The 10,763-nt window shown below is 42.5% G+C and overlaps 1 protein-coding gene across 1 annotated transcript in view; it reads right to left on the reverse strand.

The window, feature by feature from the left end:
• The window catches only part of Atad5 (ATPase family AAA domain containing 5), a 44,547-nt gene extending 34,592 nt beyond the window's left edge, over window positions 1–9,955 (reverse strand). The window contains exons 1-4 of the mRNA XM_021630973.2: window positions 9,528–9,955; window positions 3,814–5,714; window positions 1,788–1,896; window positions 168–329 (exon numbers count right to left, since the gene is read on the reverse strand). Coding sequence (XP_021486648.2) covers window positions 168–329; window positions 1,788–1,896; window positions 3,814–5,714; window positions 9,528–9,593 — 2,238 coding nt within the window. The 5' untranslated portion in view covers window positions 9,594–9,955. The remainder of the gene's footprint in view (window positions 1–167; window positions 330–1,787; window positions 1,897–3,813; window positions 5,715–9,527) is intronic.
• Between the last annotated feature and the right edge of the window lie 808 nt (window positions 9,956–10,763).

Genomic DNA, 10,763 nt, shown 5'->3' on the forward strand with positions numbered 1-10,763 from the left:
GAAGAATTGGTTTAGTTTACAAGATACCTTGAATGACCCCAGACTCAGACCTATAAACCAAAGGCTTTTGAAGCAGAATGCCCACCACATCCATAGCTTTGTAAAGGTTTCTTTCTCCCACTAGTACTAAGAAAGGCAACTGTATCAACAGACATTTGAATACTTACATCTGTCTCTGGCGAGGGCTCCCTTTCGGGAAGTGTCTGGTGCCTAGAGGACCGCCTCAAGGGTACCACTGTTTCTTCAGCCTTTGATTCAATGACTCTGAAAGTTTTTGCTTTCTCAATCAGTTGTTTGGCTTTTGATATATTTTTTGAAGTACTGTTTGCCTAGACAAAATTTTGGACTATTAATTCAGATCACAGCAAGAATTTCATATTTAATAACAAATATATAAAATATATTTACATCACAATAATCAACCAAAAAATGATTATTCAAATTTTACCAGGGAACCCAATGCAAATGTATTTAGTGATAATTAGTCTGTTTTTTTTTTTTAAACCTATAATTGTTCTTATAAGTGTATCTTCATGTTTGTAAAGCACCCAGCTGGAGGGGCTCAGTGTGAGAATTTGAGATTAAAACCAGAATCAGACGGGAAGTGGTGGCCACACTGTTAGTCTGAATACTGGCTGTTCTTCCAAAGGTCCTGAGTTCAATTCCCAGCAACCACATGGTGGCTCACAACCATCTATAGTGAGATCTGGTCCCCTCTTAAGGTGAGCAGGCACACATGAGGCAGAACACTATTTAAATTATAAATAAATAAATTAAAAAAAAACCCACAAAAAAACAAAACCAAACAAACAACCTGAAAAAAAAAAAAAGCCAAACAAACAACCAGGGCTACACAGAGAAACCTGTCTCAAAAAAATCAAAATAAAATAATCAAAATGGAGTCTATAATTTATATTAGAATTGGTGGCTGCTTTTACCACCTTGATGACGATGTATTCTTTGATTTTAGCCAACAAACTCAGGTAAAGTATATTTCAAATACAAGCTGTTACTGTGCATACTGTATGCAAGGCTCTCACTAATATAAAGAAAAATACATAGTACATGTTCATTGGCTTTATAGAATCTAATTAGAAGTGATAAAGAGTTAAGAACAGAGATGGAGTGGGCACAGTAGCACATGTGTGTAATCCCAGCACTCGGGAGGCAGAGGTAAATAAATTTATGTGAGTTCAAGGCCAGCCTGGTCTACAAAGAGAGTCCATGACAGGCAAGGCTACACAGAGAAATTCTGTCCTAAAAAGCAAAACAAAAGAGAGAACCTAGGGGCAGGGTGTGGTGGCAAGCACCCAAAGTCCCAGCTCTCAGGAGGTAGAAACAGATGAATCAAGCCAGCCCGGTCTGCATAGGGAGATCCTGTCTTATAAAGGGGTTAAGAACACACAGGAGGGCTAGAGAGATGGCTCAGAGGTTAAGAGCACTGGCTGCTCTACCAAAGGTCCTGAGTTCAATTCCCAACAAACACATGGTGGCTCACAACCATCTATAATGAGATCCTGTGCCTTCTTCTGGCATGTAGGTGTACATGCAGGCAGAAAAATGTATAAATAATAAATAAATAAATAGAAAGAGAGGAAAAAAAAACACAGGAAGGGGTTGGAGAAGTGGCTCAGTAGTTAAGAGCACTGGCTGCTCTTCCAAGAGGAACAGGAAATAAATGGCATTGGTTGTAATTATTGAATGTATGACACATGGGAATCCTCTTTGACATGACTTCCAGTCCTTATGAAGCAGTATCACCTTCAGGACTGCAGTACTTTTATTACCTTTCTCTTCTGAGCAGTGAGCTCTCCTTCAGTTGTTTCAGATTTCTTAGATCTTTTCTTGGATTTTTTCTTAGATTTTTGGGGAGTATTAATTCTAGTGAATTTCATTCTGGAAAAAAATGACATTTATAAACATTTTCATAAGAATGTACAAGAATCTTAAGTATAAAAACAAATCAGTTAATATTTCAGTTTAAACAAAAGGAAAACAAATCTCATCAGTTTGATTCAATAGTGAGTTAAACTTCATTTATTCCTGGTGCTGGAAATGGAACCCAAGGTCCTGTACATGCTCAGCAACCATCTACTACCAGGCTTTATCATTTATTATTTCATTTAGAAATAACAAACCTGGGGGCTGGAGAGATGGTTCAATGGTTAGTAACTAATAAACCAGCCAGGCAGTGGTGGCGCACACCTTTAATCCCAGTGTTCAGGGGGCAGGGGCAGGCACATCTCTGTGAGTTCAAGGCCAAACTGGTCTACAGAGTGAGTTCCAGGACAGCCAAGACTACACGAAGCCCCGCTTTGAAAAACCAAAAAATAAAAAAATAAACCTAATCAACACATTTTCAGCACCCCTTCTCTGCTGCGGAGAGCTTACTTTTCAATAAAATCTTGCTTGTTTGCAATAAATATAAGATAGATAGATAGATAGATAGATAGATAGATAGATAGATAGATAGATAGATAGAATAGTCTTACCCATAATTTAAGCAGTGGGGAACCAGGAGGGAGGGAAAGAAAATAAGCCCACCTGCCTAGCATGAGCCCCACTCAGCACAGCAAAACAGAAACAAAGAGAAAAACAATACTTCTGGGAAAAAATGAAAACTCATCCCTGGATCACAGTAACATTAGACAGAGCCAGTATACAGGAACATACTCCATCATGTACTGGCCAGTTAACCTAAGAACAGTACTCAGCTGGCTGTGGAGGTGCATGTCTGTAATTCCAGAACCGAAGAGGCAGAGGCAGAGGCAGAGGCAGAGGCAGAGAGGCAGAGAGGGGCAGAGAAGAGCAGGGAGGGGCAGAGAGGCAGAGGCAGAGGCAAGAAGATCTCTTTGAGTTGGAGGCCAGACTGGTCTACATAGTTCTAGGATAGCAAAAACATTCTTATAACTTATTTTTCATCTGATATTTGGTAAATTCATATTTGAGGACTATTTCTCTAAGGATTACCAACTATGATAAATAAGAGTTTAGAACTCATCTGAAAAATATCTGTAAATTTTCTCAAATAGGCTTTAAATTAGTTATATTAGTCAGGTATGGTGGTATACACCAGCAATCCCAGCACTTGGCAGAGGATTTGGGTCCTAGACTAAATAGAAAGAATAAGCTAATAGAAAGATCATGTCTGAATAAACAGTCAATAAAGCTGTGTGCAATGGCTCACACTAGAAATCCCAGCACTCAGGATGCTGGAGCAGGAGGATTACCACAAGTTTAAAAATATTCTAGGCTATACATTGTGTTCCAGGCCTGGGTTCCTGAATAAGACCCTATCTCAAAACAGAACAAAAGCCAGGTTTGGTGGCATAGGTCTGTCATCTAGCTACTTGGAAAGTACAGAGAGGAATAACATATTTAAGGCCTGGTTGAAAATCAGGACGAGACTGGGCAACCTAGGAGATGTTGTCTCAAAATGAAATGATGGGGATGTGGTTCGGTAGTAGACTAACCTAACCTGGAGGGCCAATCCTCAGGATTGTGTATACATAAAAGATTATTTATAAGTAGATTGTATTCTAGAAAATAAATGAACTCTACAATGCTACAAGAATTCACCTTCCAACAGGGTGGTGGTGGTACACACCTTTAATTCCAGCACTTGGGAGGCGGAAGCAGAGGCAGGCGGATCTCTGAGTTTAAGCCCAGCCTAGTCTACAAAACAAGTCCAGGACAGCCAGGGCTACTACACAGAGAAACCCTGTCTCGAACCCCCCCCCCAAAAAAAATTCTCCTTCTCAATTAATAATACATGTAGAATGCTCCAACTTGTGAAGACAAACAAAACTTTACCTAATGGGGCTCTCCGAATCAGAGGGTATTGTAATTAACTCTGCTGTATACAGGCTGTGCTTTTCTGATGTGCTGGCTGCTTTTGGAGCGGAAGCCTTCACTGGAGTAGTGTCCTGGGCCTCCTCGGGATGAGAACCTCTAGGGGTGACTGTGGCAGGTGTGCTGCTGCCTCTAAGAGATCTCCTGGTTGGTTTGGGTGGGGAGACGTTCGCCAGCCTGCTTCCAGGCTCAGCTTTGGGAAGAACAAGAACATCCCTGGTTGGTGTGCTGCCTTTTCTTGATTTATTTCTGTCACACAGAGACATTTTTAGAGAGTCATGTGCCGTATCCTCACAAACAAGACTTTCACTGTTAAGTAATGCATTGCTTTTGAAAACTTCTGACTTCTGTCTTACGCTCTTTCGAAGGCTATTTTTCTTCTGTTTATCTTTTAAGGAAAAGGCTGTTTTTTCCTTCTGCATGTTTTCTTCTCTGTTTCCACCTGTTGTGGTCATAGTGCCCAAAGTTTTCTTACCCTTTTTATTTGGCTTTTTACTTTTCTCCTTAGGAAAACTTGCTTTTTCAGCTTGTGCCTGTAAACTGCCTTGATTTGAAACTGTTTGGATATTAGGATTTTCTATGATACTGTCAGAACTGTTATCTCCTTCGTTTATAGATTTTTCACTTGGGTCTTTCTGCTTCTCCAAAGGTTTCTTGAGCCCATTTTTGAGTGTTTCTGATGGTGGCTGCCTGAATGCTCTCATGAACTGCTGTCTCTCCTCCATGCTGCACTTTAGGACTGAAGCCTCCGAGCTTCCAGCTTCCAGCACAGCCAGTTCTAACAGGCCCTCCTGGATCACCACATTCGATTTCCTTTTCTGAACTGTGTGCTCATTTTCTGGATCGGAGAGACTATTTTCCAGCTCAAGATGTTTCTGTTTCAAGAAAATTGGGGGTATTTTCCCTTTCTTTTTGGGCGGAGTGGAGTGAACTTGAGCAAGAACAGTAACTGTCTTAAGCTGAACCTGTGGAGATGGTTCACGGGCTTCTGATTCCCCATCAGAACCACTTCTGACTGTTTCACTAGGCCCAGAAGGAACAGAGGACACTGCAGGGTCAGGCACCTCTTCTTCTTTAGCTGCCTTGTGACTTTTTAAAAATTCCTCATAGGAAACAGTTATTGTATTCTCGTTTAAATCAGCTATTTTGGTTGCATGAGCCTGGGAGTCTACATGATTTGCAGTGCTCTTGTTTTCATCGGTCAGGGAAGGCTCAGTCTGTTTTCTGTCTTTACCATCTTTCCTAAGCAGACTCACTTCATCTGCCAAGGGTAAACTTTCAGACAGATCTATTATCTCATCACATTTCCTTTTTCTTGACATTTTGCCATCATTTTTCTTGGTGCCTTGTTTATGATTTACTTTCTTGGAATGTTTTTTAGAGGTCATAGTATTCGACCGGCTTCTGCCGTCTTGAAAGCTTTCTGCAAGAACCTCCACATGTTTCTTGTAAAGGAAAACAGAAGTACTGGTCTCCACAAAATCACTTAGACCACAGCCCTCCTTACTCTCTTCGGTACTGACTTCAACCGGAGCCTCATACTCAATTTTAATATCATTCAGTTGATGGGATAAACTAATTCTCTTTTTTTTCTTCTTAAATTCTGTATTTGAGAACACTTCCAAAGTTGTCTTACAGTCTTTGCTCTTGCCAACAAGCAATGTGGGAGATGGCTTTGTCTTGCACTTCTTTGTTAATTGTAGCTTCTCGTTCGTGGGTGAAGTCTTTCTAAAATAATGTAGAATATTACTAGGCTTTGGTGGGGAGAAAACCTTGTCTCCAGTCTTCCGTGTTGGTGATAAATATTTGGTAATTGTTTCACACGAAGAGGTGTCATCATCTTTTCTCCGCTTCTTGCATGGCTAGCAATATAAAAGGGGGAAAAAGCATTTATTTCAAGTAAAATAACATGAAATATGAACTGTAAACAGGTTTAGCAGTTTAAGTAACTGAACAGAAAAACTATGGAAGGCTACTGTATTTGTGTGTATCCCTGTGAGGTGTGTGTGATGTATGTGTGCACACATGTATGCAAGAATGCATGCAGAGGCTGGAGGAAGATGTTGAGTATCCTGCTCTATCACTTTCAGCTTTATTCCCTAGAGACAGTTCTCTCCTTACACCTGGAGCTAGGTTTGTGGCAGGAGGTCCCAGCAGTCCTTTAACATTAAACCTACATTCAAAATTTAATGTTATATTGAGTTGTATATGCAATCTGTGTACTTTACTCCACATGAATAATACTATATTTCAATAAAAAGTTTATATTGCCAGATGTGGTGGCACAGGACTTTAACCCCAGCACTGGGGAGGCAGAAGCAGAAAGACCTCTGTGAGTTTGAGGCCAGCCTAGTCTACAGAGCAAGTCCAAGGCCAGCCAGAGCTACACAGAGACCTTGCCTCAAAAACAAACAAAGTAACCACAAGTTTATACTAACCAGCACTCAGGAATCTGGGACAGAGAGAACTCTGAGTTTGAGGCCAGCCCTGGTCTATAAAGCAAGCCCCAGGCCAGCGAATAGAGCACGATTCTGGCTCAAAAAATTTATACTGAAACAAAGCTAAACTTATAAGAAAACTTAAATTTTGCCAGGCAGTGGTTGCACACAGCGCTCAGGAGGCAGAGGCAGGTTGATCTCTGAGAGTTCACGGACAGCCTGGTCCACACAGTGAGTCCTGGACAGCCAAAATTACACACAGAGAAACCCTGTCTCAAGAAAAAAAAAAAAAAATATATATATATATATATATATATAGAGAGAGAGAGAGAGAGAGAGAGAAATAAAATGAAAGAACGAGAGAGAAAGAGAAAAGAAAACATAAATTTCTAATATTTTGCTTTAGTTTATTTTGGTTTTTGAGACAGGATCTTTCTATACAGCCCTGCTGGGCTCGAACTTATTAGAGATCTGCTTATCTCTGCCTCTCAAATACTGAGACTAAAGGCGTGTGCCAGCACACACCCTGCCTGCCCTCTATTTATAACCTTAGAAGAGCACTATCCACCTTACAGAAGATATAATGAATACATAAAAGTATGTGGAAGCTAAAACAGACAGAGACCCTACAAACAATCCATTCTTCTCTAACTTTTTTTTTTTTTTGTTAAATATAAATGCACCAGTCTAAGTATCTCTAAGAAATATTTACTTAAGAAGCCCAGGATGCTAAAATGTACTGTATCAAATAGAACTCATGGTGAAAGATCACCAAAAGAACACTTGCCACAAGTTTGCTGGTTTAATTTTCAACCAGAAGCCACTGCCTACATCCTACAGTAGCCATTACCCTTCCATAAGGTGCTTCTGACACTAAGGATAGTCATATTTGTATTAATCACTTGCAGTCTGCAATGATACTTGTACCCAGGCAAGTTTTATAATGAGCCCAGATATGGCTGATGAAGACTCAGCAAGACACTGGCTGCTAGGAAGAAAGTATAAGGCTCAAAATGGAAAATGATGAACAGGCGGTACTATCGAGAAAAACCTCATGCTCACTGTAACTAAGGCTGGGTAGAATAACTGCCTACGCATGCACACAACCCTGGGATTTGATCCCCCACTGCCAGGCGTGGTGATACATGCCTGCAATCCCAGCACTGAGGAGACAGAAGCAGGAGGATCAGAAGCTCAAGGTGAACTTGGTGAGTTTGAGGACAGTCAGGGCTGTAAGATATTGTCTGGAAACAAAACAGTGTCATAACTAGAGAAATTAACCAATTTTAGAAGTAGACTCCACTTGGACATAGATCAACACGTAGATTCAATGCTGCTCTCTGTGGCCCCAGAGCAAACAGACTTTGGATGCATCTTGAATCTGACTAGAGCTCAGCCAGCTGCTGCCTCACTAACACTGATCCCACTTTGGCTGTACATGTATGTATCTTACAAAGGTTTCGTGGGTTTGCCTTCGAGAACAGGCGAAACACATGGGGCAGCACAGGGCAAATTAACTGGTCTTATTTTCTGTGCTCTGTATTTGTTTTCTTGACTATGTGTTCTGAATTTACTAGATTAGAATTTCTAAGCCTGTCCTTAGAAGGCCATTATTTCTCACTGCGTTTCTATGTGTACTGCAGGCTTTAAGTATAAACGAAGCTGGGCATGGTGACTCTTACCCAAAATACTAATACCTTAGAAGCTGAGCGGGGAGGACAACAGTGAACCTAGGTTGCACAGTGAGTTCCAGGCCAGACTGGACTGTGGGTTGAGAACTCAAACAGTCTAAATAATGTAAACCACTTATAAAGACCCTTATACCTGGCCTGGAAATTCACTAAATTAAGCAAATACGTTGTTGTGGCTTGAGTAAGAATGGTGCCCATAGACTCATATATTTTAATTTTTTTTTTTTTTTTTTTTGGTTTTTCAAGACAGCATTTCAAAAACCTGTGTAGCTGTGGCTGTACTGAAATTCCTTCTTAGGCTAGGTTGGCCTCAAATTCAGAGATTCACCTGCCTCCTCTTCCCATAAGCTGTCCTCAGACCTTCACATATATGCCGATCCCTGCACATACAACAAATAAATGTAACAAAATAATTTAGAAAAATAATTTGCAAGTGGTAAAGGGGTACAGGTGATACCAAACTAACAGGCAAAAGTAAGAAACGATAGTGGGACAAATTCTGACCATTTTGATAAATGGAGTAAAATACAAGTAAAATTACATACGTTGAAATAAGTGAGTTAGAAAGTAATTTATTATTATCATCTATAAAGCTTTGAGATGGTATTAGAGGCACCACACAACAGAAACTCAACTCAGATCTAAATTCATGTACCAGCTGTGACATCTACTGGTATGGAAATCTTAAAGCAAATTACTTTATATATATATATATATAACTTCATGAACTGGGTGTGATGGCACATGCCTGTGATCCTAGAAGAAGCAGGCTGAGGCAGGTGGATGGTAAATTTGAAATCAGTACACCGCAATAACAAATATTCTATAGTAGAAAAAAAGTTACTTAGTTCTAAAAATTAAGAGTTACAATTTTAAGTGAACACACATCTTAGCTCATATCCAGGGCACCAGAACACATCGGTTAGAATGTTGAGATATGGTGTATAAAAACCATAGCAGCTAGGAAGAGGCGCAGGCCTGTCATGGTGACAGGAGGATCAGCATAGATACCAGCCCTGTACTTTAAGATGCTAATCACTATTCCTTACTGGCACAGAATATAATTACGGCTGCTGAGTGTATTTTTCCTTCTCAGAAATGCTTCCCACATTTAAGCACTGTCCCCAGCTTGGTGCATTCTCTCAAACACGGTACATACAGAACACCTAAAGTGCCACAGAGACGGGCATAAGGCTCTCACCTGATTCCTTTAAGTGGCATTCTAAATGGAATTCCTAAGACGGATAATTTATTTGTACGGACTAGCTGAACTTTAAAGCTTTCATCTTTTTCGCTGTTCTGACTCCACATCATCACTAACAAAGACCGTGACCCTGAAATCCTCGGTGACATGTTATTCCACGCTCCGGGACCCGGGAACGTGGAAAATATCTAGCAATTGCAGTGCGTTTGAAAGGTCTTGCCCGTGGGTCATCTCGTCCCTCCATTCTCGCCCCAGGAGCAAGCAGGACTCCCACCACGCCCACGCCACAATCCCCCCAACGCAAGCAGAGAGGAACTTGACAGAAGCTCGCTCCTCACTCACCTCAATCTCGAAGTCCTTCACGGAAGCGGGAGCTGCAGCCGCCGCCATGGCCAGGACCCCCACCATGATCTTGCCTCCTAGAACCCCGGCTCCTAGGACCTCCACAGGTCCGGCCCAGGATGGCTGGAGGCCATGGAGGCGGCTGGCCCAGGGGGAGCAAGCCTTGGGCCGCGGGGCCCGTCTCGGGTCCGCTAGCGCCCGCCGGCCCGACCCGAGTGCGAGGTTGGGCCCAGGGCGGTCGAGCCAGGCTGAGAGAGAGGCGTCGAGAAAGAGCGGGTGCGGGCCCCGCGGGGGAGGCCGGGCAGTGCCCAGTGGCCCTCAGGCGGGCGCTCCAGGGTCAGCGCTGGGGCCCCGGGCCGCCGTGGACAGCGCACACGGAACGCAGGACCGACCGCGGGGCTCCGGCAGGAGTTCTTGTCAATTGGGTTTTCGCGCCGTCCGGAACGCAGGGGGCGGAGCCTACGACTGCTTTTGGAGGCTGCGCAGACGGCGAGCCGCGAAGGCCAAACTACCTCCATTGGCGAATCGGTTCATGATGAAACCAGCTCTGGCTAGGAAACTTGGTGGGATTTCAGGGATTCTCACTAAGGTGTTACAGTTTACCAAGGACGTGATTTATCTAAAGCTACCTAGTCACTTGGTAGTCGAATTAAACCTTAGACTTAAGCTAGCCTTAAAATTATAGCCGGGAAGTGACAGTGCACGCCTTTAATTCCAGCACTTGGGAGGCAGAGGCAGCCTACAAAGAAGGGTTCCTGAAGCTCAGGCAAGAGACTCTGCAGTGTTACTATTAATTAATTAGAGGTAGAGGAGCCGGGCAGTGGTGGCAAATGCATGCGGTTTTTAACCTTTATTTTATGTGCCTTGGTGTTTTGTCTGCAGGTATGTCTGTTTGTTTGAGGGTGTCAAATCTTGGGAGTCTGTTGTGAGCTGCCTTGTGGGTGAAGGGATTTGAACTTGAACCCTCTGGAACAGCAGGCAGCGCCCTTAACCGGTGATCCATCATCCAGACCGCATGCATGCCCTTAATTACAGCACCTTAATTACACAAGCAGGCTGATCACTCTGAATTCGAGGCCACCCTGGTCTACAGAGTGACCAGTACAGTTCCAGTACAGGCAGTGCTCTAACCCTTTCTCAAAAAGAGAGAGATAGTGTAAAGACACCTCATATTGACCTTTAGACTCTACATGTACACCTGCCCTAACTCACACAAACACATACCACATGCACAAA

Source organism: Meriones unguiculatus, chromosome 7 (assembly GCF_030254825.1).
Source record: "Meriones unguiculatus strain TT.TT164.6M chromosome 7, Bangor_MerUng_6.1, whole genome shotgun sequence".
In the NCBI taxonomy this organism is placed as follows: domain Eukaryota; kingdom Metazoa; phylum Chordata; class Mammalia; order Rodentia; family Muridae; genus Meriones; species Meriones unguiculatus.